Here is a 19,482-nt window from a genome sequence, read left to right on the forward strand (position 1 = left end):
GGGACCAGGGATTCAAGCTGCTTACCTGTGACACAGCAGTGGTGAGGTTCAGAGTGGTGGGTCTGCTCTTCAGAGTGCCAAGAGTTGGGGAGAGAGGAGGGGAGGCAGAGGGGGATGGTGGAGCATCTGGGTCAACCTCCTCATCCTCTTCCTCTTCCTCCTCATCATCCTCATCTTCATCGTCAATCATCTCAAACTCTTGGAAGTCATCCTGGAAGGAGCAGACTGGGTGGTGCATGTCATTCTTCTCCAGAATGAGAGAGTCCTATTGCCAGAAGAGAGGGGCAGGGAGAGGGTTGTAATGGGGTACAGATGGTAAAATAAAGGATCAGCATGCTTCAATGATAGCCACACTAATTAAAGCATATTCTGTTCCGACAGCAGAGGGGGCACCATGTAGTGAGCAGACACAAAGGAAAACGCTGCTACCTGCTATCCACCGTATACTATTTCCTTTTCCATTTAAAAGCTTTGCCCAGAACAGGCCTGTCTGCCTGAGCAATGAACAGAACAAGGAGAGCACAGATGGACGGCATGCAACACAGTGTTCTTTGATTACACAGAGGGCAGACGAACACATCAAGGCACTGCAGTGGGCCACTCTTTTCACATAAACAGCCACAGTGCATTTTGCCGTCACGTTGGGTCATCTGTGCAGGTGTGTGTGTGTGTGTGTGTGTGTGTGTGTGTGTGTGTGTGTGTGTGTGTGTGTGTGAGCATCCCTGAATACATTCATGTGTGTGAGTATATAAAACAAAGGAGCTAAGTGCAGCCTTCAGCATCAGGAAGCATTACCGCCTCCCGGTGAAAAGATAAAGGTGAAAAGGTTGAAACAATTAAGTCACTAAATACAAAGTGACCCTGTAAAAACCCTGCAGAGAGGCGAATAATGGAGTAGTCCTGAGGATGGACTTTTCAGGAGAGAAACGAGGGAGAGACAGTGTGTGTGTCCATTTGTTCCTTTCGTTGTGGGGACTCCGTGTACCTGTGGGGATAAAAAGCAGGTCCCCACAATGTAAATCATTAAATTTTAGGATGAAGACTGGGGTTAAGGTTAGGTTTAGGTTAGGTTTAGGTTTAGGTTTGGGTTAGAGTTAGGCAAGTAGTGCGTGTGTGTGTGTGTGTGTGTGTGTGTGTGTGTGTGTGTGTGTGTGTGTGTGTGTGAAAGACAGAGATGAAAGAAAACCATAGGAGGGGCAATAAAATGAGAGTGGATCAATCAGGCATCTCTCAGGTTTCAGCTGGTTTACTGGCAGCAAATGATTTTGAGGTTAAATAGACCACACCTCCATGAGTGTGTGTGTGTTGCTATAGTGCCTTCATGTTTGCCAGATGCAAGGTATATTGATAGAGCGAGGTCCATGAAGTAGTTGATTGGCACACACCTCACACTGTCCGTGTGGTGGATCTAACTCTGTATCGTGTTGTGCACACTTTTCAGGAATGTGTCTGAGCAATCTACCTGCCACCCAGCAGCAACAGCAACTGCTATTATGGAGAAACAGGACATTCACAGTTCCTCTCCTGCACACATGCAGCGTGTGCAATTATGGAGAAACAAAGCGTTCACAGCCTCTCTCTCTGTACATGCCCTCAGCACCTTCCAGGGGAAATTGACAAAATAGAGAGGAAGCAAAGCCAGTGGAAGTGCGGCAAGTACGGTTTGTAAAACAAAATGCTTGTGATACTTCCTGCAATAATCTCTAACATTTCCTTTTTCAGAAAGCTATCTAACTTTAATATAAAACCTAAAATACTAATGGACACAATTTTAAAAGAACACACTGCCAACATATCAGCAACAGTTAAAGAACAGCTTCAATTCTTACAAAATAAACAATGCCCTGTTCATCTTATATATGTTCATAATATATATGTGTGTGTGTGTGTGTGTGTGTGTGTGTGTGTGTGTGTGTGTGTGTGTGTGTGTGTGTATACCAACAACATCACAATACTGCATCTACAAAACATGAAGAGGCACCATCTCTGACAGGGCATATGCAGTAGCAGGAACTATACTTCAATGATCATGTACTTTAAAAAAGAGTTGTTTACTAAAGGACATTATGTCTAAGAGTCGAGGAGATCTTTATCAGACAACAGTGACATCACACTAACATCATCTCTCCCTAATGAGCCTAAAAGCTTTGAGTGAAAAATGCTACCGTCAATAAAAGCAGCTACATCAGAATTTTCCTGGACAGAGTGCACGGCCACTACCACAAACACTTCTCGTTGTTCTGATCATCTCTTCCCTGCTTTGAATTTGACAATGCAAACACGAGGATGCATTTTGTCTGGTCTGCAGCTTAAACAGCGCAGCAGTTTTTCTGGCCTCTCAGTGCAGTGTTTTTATTGGGGGAATCAAACCTCACCCTCTCACCCATCCACCGCACACGATTCTGCTGACGCCTGGTGCATCCATTTTCTGCCACAGCAACAGAAATCAACACTCAATCTATTACCCAGAGAGTACACATGAATATGCATCACTGTTTCTAATTAACATATTTATTTTGTCTGGGATTTTGCTGTTAAGATGTGATTTAATGTTTTGGTGATCGATCATTATATGCATTCCCAGTTCATGATCTACTGTCAAGATTCACAGTGCTGTTTCCTCACACTGACCCATTATAATCCATTACATTACTGACCTATAACCTTGTGACAGTGTAAAAATCCAGGGATCCATCAGCGGGCTTGTGAAAATGCTACATTTGCCTGGGAGAATAATCTGCACTGTCAGGACGCATCCTTTTAGCGAGGCCACCTGACACACAGTCAGGCAGGCTTAAAGACAGACAAAGAACTATAAATAAGAGTCATGTGTCCATGAGAATCGATCCCCGTGGTCTCCAGTTCCCAAGGACATCCCATTCAGCGCTGTGACTGTCCCTCCTCCGTCACCCAGCATGCTCTCCTGCTTGCTGGGGAGGCATGGTGAATGATTGGCTTAAACCTCTCACATACACACAAGCACTGAAGAGCACAACTGCATTTTATGTTCCTTCCATCACAAACAGACACACTCAAATGCACATAAACATAAACACACTTATGTATTATTTACATCTTCTTTAAACAGGTCTGCTTCTGACTAACACTTATGCTCTTCAACAGCAGCACAATAGAGTCTCTGGATGCTCATCAATTGACAAAGAGATATCAAAAAGATTTCTGGTCTCTAATTAGCAGACCACAGGCTTGTTCAGCATGGCTAACTCGATGTCTACTGACTGCTGCTGCACATCAGAAGATAGCAAGATGGCAGCTCCGCTATACAGCAATGCCCTGAGCAGTGAGGAGAGAAAAGGCTTCGTGTTGAACTGTGGGGCCATCTTGTTAACTGAGACACTGGACAGAAGCGAGAAACAGAGGACAAGATCCTCAAGCGGGCTCTGACGACATGGCTTTGTGTATGAGTATTTGTCACAGAGAAGAGAAGTGGTCTAAAATCATGTCAACAGAAACCAGGAAGGGCCTAGTGGAGGTCCCTGCAGAGACTAGTACAGCTGTTGATAGACAACAAATGCAGTGCTGCCAAATTAATGCAGATGTGTGGGAGTGATCTGTTCCTTCATGCCATGGCTGAGATGATGTTGCAGTTAGTTGTCTGAATAAGTGTTTTATTTTAGTGTGGGTCTTTTCCAGGCCAGAAACTCTTGGTTAATTGTTCACTGATGCATCCATGTACACCTGTAGATCACACAGGCATCATTGTTAAAACAATAGAAAGGTGAAATCTATGTTATTTTGCATGTAGCTCACATCATAATCAATAAATGAAGCTGTGCCTACATAAACATTTCTTTTGTCTGTGCAATGATAGTATAAAGTGTGTCAGTGTGTGGGTACATGTGCCCACATAAAACCCACTTAGCAAATATAGTTTGTAATCTGGGTGAATTTTATGCAGGAATGTACAACAGCTACCATTAGCCTACCATTAATGGAGACCACCTAGTGAGCGATGGCCTCCATCTATCAGTGTATCTCTAAATTTCCACATTTTAAACTCAGGGCAGCAACACAGCTGAGACACAGACACCATTGCACTGTTACATGCTGAATTATGCATGTGCTCATGGTGTTCAATCAGGGCTCTGGAGAGACTGAGATGGATGTTCAAGAGACAGGAAGTGAAGAATCAGAGGCGAGACGAAGCAGAAAGCAGCATGGTGTGTGTGTGTGCATGTGTGTGTGTGTGTGCATGTGTGTGTGTGTGTGTGAGACTCAGAGTTCAGAGGCGAGAAAGGGAGGGGCTCAGTCTGTTGTGCTCCGCTTGTTATGTTGATATAGTGGGTTAAAAAATTTAAAGGTCATGGGGAAAAAAAAAAACAAATCACACAGTTGAAAACACATTGTCAAACCTAACCCCCAGTGACACTTGCAGAAAGTAGGAAAGGACAGCCTGAGCATTCAGCCAGCAATTACCATTTCCTCAGAGAGAGAGAATCAGACAGTGGTAACAAACCTATGTGAATCAAGTTTAATTACCTGTCTTCAACTCCAGATGACAGAATAAGCTGTTTTAAGGCATTGTGTATGTGTCCATTTGTTTTTGTTCGCATACATGTGTGTTCTCCTGTCACAAAGGCTAAGTACTGATCTAAAGGGTTGTGCAGATTTAGACCTGAAGCCCATAACGAATTGGAATTAATCAGAGCTGGGGATTGGGGCCGGAGGATAATCTCACTGTTTAGATTGGCTCTTCTTCCCTAAACATCAAAGACATGCTGCCTAATATGACCGAATCATACTGACAGAAAAACCAAAAGCCTCTCTCTACATCAGCGGAGTGCGATGCAGGAGGGAGGGACTGCTGATGATGATGAGCTGACAGAGTGTGTCCCCCCCCCCACCCTACTGATGCAAGAAAAATCCAATACCATATGAAATACACAGTGCATGAAATTCTGTCTCGCCTTTCTGTCTCTGTTATTTAAATGTACACGCACTCGCTCAGAGGGCAACTGGGTGTGTGTCCTACCCATCCCATGTCAGCAACATTACTTCCTCTGGGCAATGATGTAATGTAACAAGGGCTGACACGCTCTCTGCCCTGTGCTTTCTTGTTTGTGAGGTGAACAGTCAGGGCCTCTGCTGATGTGTGTCTCATGTGTACTTGTGAGAGGGATAGAGGAGAAAGAGGGCACTGATACTTGCTTCACTACTGTGTGATGTCTCTGCCACAAGCAAAAGAAACATCCGCTCTCTTCCTGTGGAGGTCTCCTCATATGCTATGCAAAAACATGCTTGGTTACAGAAGGGCTTTGCTAGCTCGCCATAATGTGTTTTGTTGGTGGATTATAGTGGAGGAAGCAAAATATCAAGCTCAGATTTATGCTGAGAGCTTAACCCTCAGAACCAACCATCCCTGAGCTAAATCCCCCTTCCCAGTCACCTCACCAGAGAGGGGAGAGAGAGAGAGGCAGGAAGTGATGGAAGGAAAGCTTTAAGGGGGAAGGGGAGAGGAGAGGTGGGAAGGCAGGAGGGAATCTGAGCTTTGTCTCCGAGCAACACTCTGCATAGCAGGGAGGGAAGGGAAGACACATGGGAGGGAGGGAGGGAGGGAAGGAGGTTGTCTCTGCATAGCAGCAAACTGCACTGGGTCACCCACCCTCTGCTGCAGCCATGGCTCCATGCCACCAGCATAAAACATTTACATCCCACAGGATGGAGAGAGAGAAACCCAAGAAGGGAGCGAGAATGGATACGAGATAATCGTTCTTAGAAATTGTGTAATTAAGGTCTAAGCTGTCGGACATGTGGGATGATACAGCTAATGACTCAATTATTTGCATATACTTCACAACACAGTCACTTGCACAGGATGCTTAGTGGAAGTGCCACTTAGAATTTCTATTATATGCAGAGGAGTTCTGTAAACGTCTACTGTTTGCTCAGATCCAGAATGTATGATGATGATGACGATGATGATGATGATGATGATGATGATGATGATTAAAGTACACTGAGAGCGCTTCACACTGTTAACCAAAGCCATGCATGGCTTATGGTCGTTAGCGTCATGACTGCAATGCTGGTAAGCTAGGTAGCCTGTAGATAAAATCTAGAGCCATGATGATGCTTATGTAAGATGGCCATATGCACATAAGCAGTCTCAATATTAAACAGCTATACAAAGCAGGCCATTCCCTATCTTTTTATCTTTCTGTCAACTTAAATAATTGCAGCTCATTCTCACTGTAACTTGCTTGAAAACAGCCAAAAATTCTACAGGCATACAATGCAATGCACACTGTAAGATCACGTTTTCATGTATTTGAGAAACAAAGCAGAGAAAAGGTCAAAACTCAAGAAAAGAAACAGCATAACAAGAAAGGGGGGCCTCACCTTTTCATATGGATCAGAGTCATAGTTGAGTCCAATCCCACAGTCATCTGTGATTTCAGAGAGATCTTCATCATCAAACTCCTCCAGGCTGATGTCGTGGGCTGGCCTGGAAACACATGAGAGACGGCATATTCACTGCATGTTGTGATGTATGTCTGCTCCATCAGTGACAGTCATGAGGGGACTTTCTCATGGATTTATGGCCACACGCTGAGCTTCGTTCTGGGGGAAACCTGCTCTAACTTATGGCCTGTCATGGTGTATCTGAGTCTCAGGACACAGGAAGACACGCAAACATCTTTGTAACAAACAAGGTGTGACACGATTAAGTGGTGCGGAATCACAACAACAACACATAAAGAACTGAGATAAGATGCCAATATTTTAATTTGAGTTATCTGAATGCTATCATATATATGTATGAAATGTGGATGCTATGAAACAGAACTGGAAGTGAATTCTTGGTAGTTGCACCAGAGTTTCTGAACTTCTTTTAACGGCAACACTACAGCAGGGAAGTGTATATGTCTCTGTAATGAGCCGTGGCATTGCAAGTTTTCTTCATTAGGCTCTATCTCATCTTTGCTCCATTAGTTTCAGCAGGCTCTCGGTTCTACAGCAGTTGGCTTTCAATGTGTTGAAGGAAATGCTGCATTGCAGTTTTCCTACAAAGAAAAGGGCACTCCACATATTACGTATGGATGCGAGCTTACATCACACAGTCATATAGGGTCCTGTCTACACAATGTCATTGGTCCCATGAAGCAAATGAGGACATGCTGATGCATCTAAAACTAAAACAAAGGGAGTCATGAAAAGTCATTGTTATAAAAAAAGTGTTAATGGGCAACAAGAACTGACAGAAAACACTGGAAAAAGGAAGCTTATCATGGTGGAGATAAAAAGAAAAATAGTTATTGAGGTTATTAAAAATGCAATCAAACTTTTATGAAGCAAATGTTGTTGTTACAGTAAGTCTTTGGTCTATTATTACAGAGTCAAAGCACCAAGAATAAAATCAATTAATGGGCAGAAACAAGTTTTTAACCGCATGCCCTTAAGATATTAAAATTATATAATTGTGTGACATTTAAAAAAAAAAGCAACATCATAAAAGCTATCAAACTTAAACAATATTCAAAGTTAAGATAAGAAAGGATTTGATAACATTGTGTAGGTAAGGTGCTGCTGATACTGAAGCTGAGATGTAACTCATTAATTTTCTATTTGTGGAAAAGAAAAAGTTGGACACAAACTATTGAGCTTGACCTTGCTGCTGATAGGTGTATCAGATAAAATTGGACAAAAGCTGAATCTTGAGGACACCCAGCAGCGTGCAGACAGTTTTGGGGAGAAAATAGCAGAAAGCGCTTATGAGAAAATGCTAGAAATGAATTCATAACCCAAATTCAAAGTCATAGCTCAGTACTCATCATCATTGCCTTTAAAGGCAAGGGAAAGGACACATTTATCACACTTCCTGTGAGACTTTCAAATTTAAAACAGGCAACTGATTCCTACATATTTTATTAGTTTTCATGCAGAATGAGCAGTATTTCTCTATGGTGCGCTTACAATAAAGATATATTAAATGAAAGTTAAATAAAGGGCCAAATGTACATACGTTTATTCAATGACCCCACCGGATGATTCCATCAGATATACCCAAGTCAATAACATCTTAAAATGGCATTGTTTCCTAATGTTTAATTAGGAGGCTTTGAGTTGTGTTTGTAGTGTGGCTATCACATTTAGTGTATATTGAATTAATGATAGATGTGAAAATTAAGCACATTAAGCATAGAGTCACCTTGTCTGAGGTGAATTTTTGATAACAGTCTGACTGATATGGGTGCAAAGATGTGTATATAAAGCCTGTTCAGATCAAAGCTGAGTTGTATCCATCCAGGAGTGCAGTGTGTACAGGAAGGACCATGAAGTGTCTTGTTGCTGTTTTGGTCTGTGTGGTGCTCGCAGAGGGAATCGTCAGGTAAGGAAACTATCTGTTCACAGTTGGTTTAATCTGAGAGCAAAATTATACACCTTCAAAGCCAGTGGAGGTGAAAATTCTTTGTGCTTTTGCCTCCTCCTTCCTCAGGGTCCCTCTGAGGAAGCACAAGTCTATGCGTGAGGCCCTGAGAGAGAAAGGGATCCATCTGCCTTACCAGGATCCAGCTCTCAAATACCAGAACAATGAGCTGGCCGGCTCTGCCAACATGTACATCAACAACTACGCTGACGTAAGTGATCCTACGTTAACACCACTTTTACATTCTGTACACTGTTGTTGTCAAAAAGTTACATACTGGTCTATCTCGAAGTATCGTGAAAACATTACTGTACACAACATTTGGATGAAAACATTTGCGTTTGCACATTTTTTAATCTGTTCCTCTTTTCCTGTGTCACCCAGAACACCTACTATGGACCCATCAGCATTGGAACACCCCCCCAGTCCTTCCAGGTGCTGTTTGACACTGGCTCCTCCAACTTGTGGGTGGACTCCATCTACTGTAACACTGACGCCTGCAGTGAGTACAAAGCAACTGGCTTTACATGACAAAATGACCCATCTGTCACTTTCTTCAGAGCATTATTTGCATGTGAAGAACTTCTCCGGGGGACTTGCAGCTGATATAGGCTAAGCCCGCAGAGCTAGCAGTTTGTCATCTTGTTTCAGAGAGATTACATATTGTACATACACAGGATTTAAGGTTCTGGTGGAATTACAGGCGTGCCACAAAGCATTTTTAGCTTTTGAGAGGCATCAGCTACCGTATTGATTAAAATTCAGCTCTTGATTTGGATAATCAGGTGAATTAATAGTATGTCAAAAGGCTCTGCGAGGCATGTGGACATTGTTATGGAAATAGCTCCAGAGATAATCCTGATGTATGCCATTTACAGACACACACACCAAGTTCAACCCCCAGGCATCCTCTACCTTCAGGGCCAAGGGACAGATCTTCTACGCGCCCTACGGATCTGGAAGCCTCTTTGGAACCTTTGGATATGACACGGTCAATGTGAGTGAATCCACCAGAGAAACCAAACACATGAGTTTGATAAAACAGTAATATTCAAGACTCGACTGAGTCATTGGTTCTGAGCACCATATGAAAGAGTACTCAATTTCATATCACCTCAATAAATGATGACAAAGGTGTGGCCAGTTGCAGGCATATATTGACAAGCAGTGTCAATATATAAAGATCATTGCAGCAGTTTTCTGGTTTCTGTGTGTAAGTGTTGTAGTGAAAGTAGTGAAAAGATAAGGAAATTAATACATTTCATACAAAAATACTTTTGATGTTACAAAAATGTAGAATGGGAGGACCAACCTTTTAATCCCACTGCTGTCTACAATCACTCCTGTCTTCAGTCTATCACCTTACTCATCATATTTGTTGGTTTTGGACCCACAGGTTGGCGGCATTGTGATCTCTGGCCAGGAGATTGGTCTGAGCACCTACGAGCCTGGTGAGAACTTTGTGGTGGCCAAGTTTGATGGCATCCTCGGCCTGGCCTACCCGAGCCTCTCATCTGGAGGACAGACTCCAGTCGTGGACAGCATGATTTCTAAGCACCTGCTGAACTCCAACCTTTTCGCTTTCTACCTTTCCAGGTAAAACTGACACCTGACTTTTGTTGGTTACTGTATAACATACAGTATCTCTAACAAGGCACACTTGTTACTGGCACTAACATTTTCTAAAACGGAGAACTTGCAGCTGAGTTTTGGTTTGTTGTCTGGTCCAGGGATGAACAGCAAGGCAGTGTGCTCTCTTTCGGAGATGTGGACAGCAGCTTGTATCAGGGCCAGATCCACTGGACCCCTGTCGTCTCTGAGACCTACTGGAGGATTGGCGTTCAAGAGTCTGTACTTTTCAACGTTTCATCAATATGAAAGTATTGCTGCCTAGATTAGTGATTGCTTTGTGTCCTAATGTGAGTGCAAGAAAATAAAATTGGCATGTGTATCATCTTGCAGATTTCTGATCAATGGTCAAAAGTCTGACATATGCTCTCAGGGCTGTCAGTCTATTGTGGACACTGGAACCTCCCTGTTGACAGCCCCATACCAGTATATGAGTAAAATCATGCAGGCCATTGGAGGCCAAGCGGGTGATGATGGATTGGTAAGACAAATGGACAGAGAGACTGTCACACACACACACACACACACACACACACACACACACACACACACGCACACACACACACACACACACAGCTGAAGCAGCAGGAAATGAAGCCACAATTATTACTCCTCATAACAATGCTGCAGGTAGCACCATTTAAAAGTCATTATGCACAAGGTCACAAAATATATCTGTATGTCAAAAGTAGGGAAGCAAGACTGTAAACTGGAGCAATTTATGTCGAGCTTCTGTCCCTCTTTAACATTCTCTGTCTTGTCTTGATCTCCAGTATGTGGTGGACTGCAGCCAGATCAACAGCCTGCCAACTCTCAGCTTTGTTGTCAGCGGCGCTACCCTCCCTCTGCCTCCTTCTGCTTACATCAGTCAGGCAAGTTATGACATGCACGCATAGCATAATTTGTGTCCCTTTACATACTTTTTCTTGCTTTTTAAATTTGTGACTGTGTGTGCAGTGATTGACATTTCTGATCTCCTGTCTTCTCCTCCAGCAATCCCAGAATGGAAACCAGGTCTGCCAGGTGAACATCTCCCCCACCTACCTTAACTCTGAAATGCCCCTGTGGATCTTCGGAGACGTGTTCCTCAGAGAGTACTACTCCGTCTTTGACCGTGCCAACAACCGTGTCGGCTTCGCCACAGCTGTCTAAGAGTTTTCATTGTAACCTAACCTGACCTTAAACTTCAAACATCTGACATTTGTCACTGTAAATTACAGCACATGATACTGTTATACGTGACTTTTCCATCTTCAGTTTGGTATATGCATATATGTTCAGATTTGTATATTCAAAACAGAAAAAGTCAAATGTGTAAATGAAGCTGTCATTCTCAAGCAAAATAAAGGCGAAAATGCAAATGTTGTTACATTTCATCTTTCTACATGAGCACTCATCATCATAACAGGTCATGGGCTGAGAGACATCAAAGGGGTTTCCCTCCTCGCTTTATTATTAACCTTTAGCTTGAGTGTGTCTATGTGTGGCTAATGAGTTCCCACAACTAGTGGGCATTTTAAATGTACCACAATGATGGCACGAATAAAGCCATGTAATTAAAACTCAGAATCACACTATGCATGCTATATGTATTAGAGCATCTTATTTTTGGTATATGAGATGATTCAGTCTTGTGACTGGTCAAGTGCTGTGCAGATGCACCATGCATGCAAAACGTGATTAAATCAGGCTGATTTATGTTATTTATGAGATGGACATGACAATTGGTTTTCATCTTTCATCTTATGTAAAATGGATTACATGAGATACAATAATCGATTTAAGTTGTCTTAGTCTGATGCCATTGCTGTGTGACTACTGGTGGCAGACATGGTGAGTCAACATATTCTTTTACATTCAACACATGAAAGTGGTGCAAATTTGAGTGTGGTCCAGGTGGTTTGAGTGTGGTTTGTGCAAATTTGAGTGTAGTTTTGTGAGTATGGATTCCAGATGGATGCACACACAGACAGGTGTCCACCAAAACCTATTTCCTATCTGGCAAAATTGGAAAAATAGTGTCTTCACCAAAGCTGGAGACATAAGGTCACTAATGAGCTCCTTGTCCATTCAAGTCTCCTGGGAAACTATGTGTGTGAGAGTAGGCGTGTGTGGGTGTGCGATTCACAATCGAAAAAGATCACACCAGTGCAGCTGTATCCAAGGCGGCTGTCACCACCACACAAGAGGAAGGAGGGCCCGTGGTTTTTTTTTCTGGATGAGGGGTTGGAGAGTGATGGCAAGACAACACAAGAGACGGGGGAGTAATCAGAGGAGTAGAGGTGGACAAGGAGGCAGGAAGAGGAGAATCTAACAAGGCAAGTGCATTGGAGAAATAAAAATCTTTGCTTCATAGCACAAAACAATTTTTCATGGTGACAAGAAGAAATGCAACTGATTTCCTGTGAAATCTGACCAACTGGCACTGCTGGTAAAATGCAGAGCACAGGCTGTCGCCTTGTTTTTAAACTAATTACACTAATGTCCCAGAATGGATGTGGTGATGATTTATTTACACATACAGTAGCACATTAAAAGGGTCACTTCATCCAAATTGCAAAGAAACATATTTTCTCACTTACCTCTGCAGCATGTAGCCATGCAGATAGTTTTGATTTAATTTGCTTTAATTTCCCAAAATCTTTGTCGGACACACAACACTGAAGTATTTCCAACTTCACAGTTACAGTAAGAGTAATGGCAACACTGTTTCTGGAAACAAGATGCTGCTGTTAATTTTCAAAAATTTTTCAAAAAAATTGTTCTGGGGAGGAGGCAGGTACCCCAAAACCTGGATAAATAAAACCAACACTATGTGCAGTTACACAATATCACACCATTAGTATTATTATTATCAGTTACAGTGACGCTTCAAGGAATGAAAACAGAAGGTTTTTTATAACACTAATATGATAGAATTCAATACCGTAGATAAGCAAATGCATGTGGCATGATGACGTCAATTTTCATGCTGTGGTATACCATAGCAATTGAGAAAATATGTTTGTTTTTTGTCATCTGGAGGAACCGACCCTGTATTATTGCCTGACATCTGTTTTTCCATTTCCTGTCCTCTCATCCCTGTTCTGGTCTCCTTCACTGCTCCCTATTCTGCTGTGTTTCCAGACTCCATTTTGTTTGTGTGCTCATCTGCTTAGTGTTGGAGTTCTCCTGTAGCTCTGCAATGCACGTCACAACAGAGTGTGGCCCCATTTCCCCTAAACTGCAAAGAAATGTGTGTCAGTGAAAAGCTGCAGACACAGAATAATGCCTTCGCCAAAGGCCCCTGTCCTCTCCTTGAAAAGTAAAAACACCGACTGACTGCAGCAGCACAAAAACAGACTTACAGTACAGGTACACCTCATATGCAAATACACTTCTTCTCATCTTTAAGATCAACAAACCTACCAGTTCCCCATTCTCCCCATTTCCTGTTTCTCTTAGGTGTTTTATGCCCCTTTCTGAAATGTTGAGCATTATTTTGACTTCAGAGTCTATTTTGCATAGAAAGGAGCAGCCAGCACTGCAGTGTTGACATTACAACTAAATGTTCCTCTTTTGTGTTTCGACAGCATCAAAGTGAGCGTGCAGGCCTTGTCAAACCATGTGGTGTACAGTTTGCTGCTTATCTGACACAATGCTGTGACGTCCCTTGCATTCAGTCCACCTCTGCTTGTAATCATTCCTAATAATTAGGATTTGGAGCAGAGGCTTTAGAGCCTGAGAGGAGTCATCACTATACGGCCCTCCAGCATCGTGCAGGGAAAAGGCCTGCAGTACATCAGTCTCTATCTGTTCTGAATTGTGACACGCTGAGCAAAATGAGAAGCCCTACACAAGAAAACAAGTCAGCACAAAATTACCATTCACTGATGGCAGTCAAGTTGCTGCAATGGCACACCCAGATTCACTGCCACTGCTAAAGCTTTGCTACCATCTCTGTGTGTGTGTTTAGGTCTTGCTCCTTCTTTCCATTTCCTCCCTGCCCTTCTCAGGCTGCAACTATCTCTCCATCCCACATGTGTTCTAACAGTTATTCTCTGTCATCTCTGATACTGTCATGTCCACACCAGAAATTGTCAAACCAGCACACTGTCAGCTTTGCTTGAGTGTGCATACACTGACTGTGTGTTCATGCATACAGAGATCTAACCTCACACAACTGTCTCCTTGAGTTAGGATGCCTTTTACTTTTAACATTTTTTTGTATGGAAGTGCATTTACACATTTTCATAGTCATAGTTGGACAAAATACGATATTTGAAGATATTATTATCTATATAGAGACATTTATAGACATTTTTCATTATTCTCTAATGTTTTATAGAGCATTCCAGAGAATAATCATAATGTTAATGATAAATGATAAATGATAAATAATGATAATAATCATTTGTTGCACCTCTAATCCAGAAACTGTATTGCTATTCTTTAAATAACCCCAGTGCATCCAATCGCAACAAAGTAATATATAGTGAAAGCCTCCAAATTTGTAAATAAGTATAAATAGCATGATAGCCAAAAAATGAAATGAGACAAAAATGAGATGAAATGAAAAACTCTATTAGCAATATAAAAATAGCTACAGATACAACAGGGGGATGGGCGGTGGTGTCTCTGCTGTAATGAAGCTGCCTTTTAACCAGGAGCACCTGCTTCACGGTGAAATCATCGTCTTTAAAAGCCAAGGACATCTGATGTGGTTGCCACTGACTCATTAAGCAGATCAATTTTGCAGGCTTTTCACCCACTGTCAGTCTCCAGTAATGTAGAGGCACACGCACAGACACACACACACACACACACACACACACACACACACACACACACACACACACACACATATGAGTCATGCATTTAACCTAATGAAGCACTCTGTTGTCTGTGTCAGATCCAAACCTGAAGATTACGCCATTTCTGAATCAAACGTGGAGATGATGCATCGTTTTGCTCAGAGCAGATGATTTCATGTTGATTTTGGCTGGATTTGGATTAATGAAGTCATCAAATGTAATGCTCACTGGCGTCATATTGATGGAAAACAAATGTTATGGACTGTGTAAATATGACTCGTTTAAATATCGGTAAATGGAGAAACAAAGCAATGGCAACAGCCACTGAAAAGACTGACATGTGGAAACATGGCAAGTGTTGGCTGTACGCAGAGAGTGGGAGATAGATGAAATACAATAACACAAAGAGCGAGAGATAGAAAGACAGCAGGGGGGAGGCAGAGATGGAACGCTTAGGCTAAAATGAATCTGTATTTGATTTAAGCTTCTTACCCCACCAGTAACCATATCCACACCACTCACTTCCCTCCCTCTGTCCTCTCAAACAGCTTTCAACGAGTCGGATGGCAAAAGTGGAACAACGGCTGCTAAACATATGAGATACACAGGGAAGGGAAATCAGAAGGATGCTCTTGTAGTGGTCTAGTTTTACACTATGGATGTACTGTGGAATACAGAGGTGGTTTGATAGAATTAAATCCAATCTGAATATGGAATCAAGTCTTCTTATTGAGTCCAAAACTTTAGACATAAGAATTGACATTCAAAGAGCCAAAGCTCAGATTTTGCCAGACAGATCACAGAGTACATTTTATTTAACTAAACACGAATGATAAGTAGCCATTAAGTGATTGGTTAAACTCTGAGTTAAACACATTGCACCCTCTTGGAATCACTATTCGAACCCAGCCCTTCTGAATCACATCTAAACAACCAAAACAATGACCTCCACCCGGCTGTGATAAGACACTACAAACTATCCTTTCACAAAATGGAATCACTGGATTCTAAGATATGAGTGGGTACACTATGAGTCACATGTTTTAATATGTCAGCGTTTTGGTTTTAGGCTCCAGGAAACCACAGCAGGGGTTATTTATTCAGAAAAACCGTGGCATACCTGGATGGAGTTCATTTCTCTATAAACATTTCTGCAAGATGAAGCCTGATGGAAAAATAAAGTAAATTGATTTCATCGACTTTATATGGAAGCATGTCTCTTTGGTGAAAAGTGTATTGCATCTTATCTGTACACACTGACTTCTATCTTTTAAGGCAAGGAGAGAGTGCTCCATCAGTGCAGGAGAAATTATGGTCTACCATAAATTTCTGGCGCTTAGGAGAGAGAGACAGCCTCTCTTACGGATTATGTTGCCCATTGGAAACAGTGTTATAGGGTTATGTAAGGCAGATTACTGTACCACACCATCACACCACCGGTGGTTTCACCCATGAATCAGTCAGACACAGAAACACAGAGGAAGAGATGTGAGAACATGAGACAACATGCGCACATGCATTCTTAAATGAATATTGAAAAACTCTTCTACAAATACAGGAATCTCATCTGCTTAAGGTCAGAATACTAATATTTCGTCAAAATCATTTGTTGGTAGTCTGAAGTCAGTGATCCATAACCCAAAATAAACACAATGAGTGCCCATGAATACACACGAAACTAACTGAAAACAACAGCCTCTGCCATATTCAATCAACAGAGTGATGCAAGCAGCTGCTCTTCAGAGGCCTGCGACACTGGCTTTATTTTTGAGAGCTGACAAATAAACCGAAAAGACTTTAAGTTGATTTGGAGTCAGTGACACAATACAACAGCGGGTCATTGCAGAGAGAAAAGATGGTCTTGCTTCAGCTGTTTGCCTATGCTGTAAATTTAAGTATTGATGTAATGGCCAAAGCTTTGGCTCTGACCCGAGGTCACTGGTAGTCATGCAAAAAATCAGGTCTATTGATCTGATATGATCCGTCCATGAGATGGGGCAACAGCATGTAACTAAATCCCACATGAGTGTATGTCGTGTGGATATAAAATCCACTGTGTTGTGGCTCGTTAATGTGATTGCATTCTGTAAAGACATGGGACATATGGAGGCAAACACAGGGACAATGAAATGTTGTGGCTTTATATGCCTCCACTATCCTGTATTTGAGCTTCCTGGTGCTGCAAGCAACAAGAAATACATACTTATACCATTTTTTCCTTACTTTCCTTCTTTCTGCCGTTCTGTGGGGGTGAGTAAGAATTATTGTATAGTAGCAAAACAATGTAGGGTCGCAAAACAATTACAAATAATTGTTTTTGTTATTTATAGGATTGTTCTCCTGCATTTGGCAACAGCAAGAGGGGCCTTACAGCAGCAGCATAGGCACCAGATGATGTGGGAATCATATCAAAGTAGAAATACACTGAAATCTGTCATATTTCTACAACATTTTCCTACATGCCTCCAGGCAAAAGCAGATCTGAATATTGCAGCAGCCTCTACAGGAGTTCATCCAAATGGCACCAAAGTGTTGCAATATTCCACATCATACCAGGCCTAATACATCCAAAAACCAGTCACACTAAAGAAACCCACGTCATGCCACCACAGACAACCTTGGAGAAAATACAGTAGCTGTGTCAGTAATTCTACACAAGTTATTGATCTCTGGGAGCAGCACGTAGAATCCCACTCACAGCTGTGTTAGGGCAAGGAAGAAAAACGCAACCAGATTTGCCATCTCGTGTGTCGCAGAGGTCACATTACAGGCGTTTGAACCAATAAGACCTCCGTAAATCATTGTTCAGCATCATGCCCTTGCCTAGGTTGGACTCAACAGGGCGTGGGCCTCAAACGGAGAATGCGCAAGGCGGGTGTCTGTCGCGACAGCTACAGATCAATCATTTGCCATCTATGTTACCCTTTACCTTTCTCCACACTTTTCGGAGAATAATGAAAGTTGTCTTCTACAAAAACGAGGAAAAGAAAGAAAGAAAAAGTTGTCTTTAAGGTACGTATCAGCTCCAAAACGCAAACAGCCGGCTGTTCAGCTGCAGCACCCACTGGAGCGCAGGCAGGCAGGCAGGCAGGCAGGCAGTAGCAGGCCTGTCAGGTTAATCAAAATATCTATTATTACCCATGGTGGGGAATGTGCGTTTTGTTGCAGTCATGAAAATCAACCTGATAAATCTGTTTATGCTCAGTGTCATTTCGTTCGCTCATCCAGCCATGCGCATCCTCCCTCCTCATCCCTCCGCCGTCGCTCTGCCTGTAAGCTCTTACCTGCAGCCGGGGGGAGAGAGGGAATGGAAAGTGGATAGGGAAAACATCTCAGCCCTGTCCGCCATCTTCTTCCACAAATGACTCAGAGCGACTGCAGAAAATCACGGATGGAGCGCAGTCCATTCACAATCACGGGGCAGAGGACAGTCGCACCCGTGGACAGAGGATTCTCTCTCTGCGGCCCCACAGATGCCCCCTGGCCGCAAGCCTTCAATCAGACGAGCCTGCTCAGCACCATCAAATCTGCAGTCAACCATCCACACAAGCGGGGTAAGAAGGGAGGGGGGGGTGTGAGAGGCAAGAAATGATCTTCAGAGACAGCGCACAACGCCGCGGAGATTAAAATTACAGTCCAGTTCCCCCCCCCGATCCGTCCAAGCGAGGCGTTAGAGCGCAGTATGCGACCGCAGTCCCGGTTTTTCCTCGCCGAATGTCCGCTGCCGTGATGCTGCCTGTGCCACACAGCGGATACAGGCCAGCAGTGCGGAGACGAGCAGAGACAGAGGAGGAGGGGGTGTGGAGCGGAGACGTCAGTGCCGCTACCGTATGAGCAGGCTGTGCTGAGTGGATGCGGACACAGCTGAAGCCTGCAGGCTCGACGGACAGCACAACAGTGCCGTAGAAACGCAATGTTTACAATGACATTACATTGAGAGTAAAAACGTGCTTTCCCCAAGTGAGGTCCGGGGCCCACCGGGGCTCCTTGGGCGGGATTCAGGGGTTCCCCGGAAAAGACATGCTTCTCAGTGTTATTCAAGTGGCCGTCTTACATGATTTGGGCTCAGACGGACTCTTGTGTATTATTTATTTTCTGTTTATTTGGAGCCACAAACATCCTGCGACTGTCAGTAATCTCGATCCTGGCAGAGCAGGCACCGAAAAATCAAAAAACACTGAAAAAGGTACAGAGACAGAAACCAGAAAGTGCTGACAGCAGACGAGCACAGTGCAACAGGAAACGAACCAAAAAAAAAGAAAAAGAAAAGATCAATATACAGGGCCCAAAGGCAGCAGAATGACAAATATAATGGCAAAGATTTAGATCTGGTGAGCTCTCAGGATTAGTGTAGAAGTAAAATGCAGGAAAAAAACTCCTACAATACAAACAAATTGGAAAAATATGTAAAATACAGCCATGTTATAGTGTTACTGTGCACATGCGGTATATAGGCTCATTTAAATACTAGTGTACAGTATATATGCTGGAAAACATTATGGAAATAATAATATATGCTCTATTACATTTCTACAAGTCATGCAGCCCTACAAACTATGGTGTATGGGCTGTAATGGAAGGTGTAAAACACATGAAACCTTTGTCTATCTTTTCATTTCCAGCATACAATTTTCCAGCCTATTCAAACCAACATGTACCTCAACAGCATAT

The 19,482-nt window shown here is 42.8% G+C and overlaps 2 protein-coding genes across 3 annotated transcripts in view; one reads left to right on the plus strand and one right to left on the minus strand.

Moving 5' to 3' along the window:
• The window catches only part of mapk8ip2 (mitogen-activated protein kinase 8 interacting protein 2), a 28,990-nt gene extending 10,390 nt beyond the window's left edge, over positions 1-18,600 (minus strand). For both annotated transcript variants that reach the window (XM_070973227.1, XM_070973226.1), the window contains exons 1-3: positions 18,096-18,600; positions 6,361-6,466; positions 26-265 (exon numbers count right to left, since the gene is read on the minus strand). In XM_070973227.1, coding sequence (XP_070829328.1) covers positions 26-265; positions 6,361-6,466; positions 18,096-18,160 — 411 coding nt within the window. In that variant the 5' untranslated portion in view covers positions 18,161-18,600. The remainder of the gene's footprint in view (positions 1-25; positions 266-6,360; positions 6,467-18,095) is intronic.
• LOC139337697 (gastricsin-like) lies at positions 8,295-11,170 on the plus strand. Its single transcript, XM_070972408.1, has 9 exons — positions 8,295-8,350; positions 8,459-8,600; positions 8,774-8,891; positions 9,268-9,386; positions 9,786-9,985; positions 10,120-10,236; positions 10,352-10,499; positions 10,792-10,890; positions 11,012-11,170. The coding sequence occupies exons 1-9, from the start codon at positions 8,295-8,297 to the stop codon at positions 11,168-11,170; spliced, it is 1,158 nt and encodes a 385-aa protein (XP_070828509.1).
• Positions 18,601-19,482: the final 882 nt, after the last annotated feature.

This window comes from Chaetodon trifascialis, chromosome 10 (assembly GCF_039877785.1).
Source record: "Chaetodon trifascialis isolate fChaTrf1 chromosome 10, fChaTrf1.hap1, whole genome shotgun sequence".
Lineage (NCBI taxonomy): Eukaryota > Metazoa > Chordata > Actinopteri > Chaetodontiformes > Chaetodontidae > Chaetodon > Chaetodon trifascialis.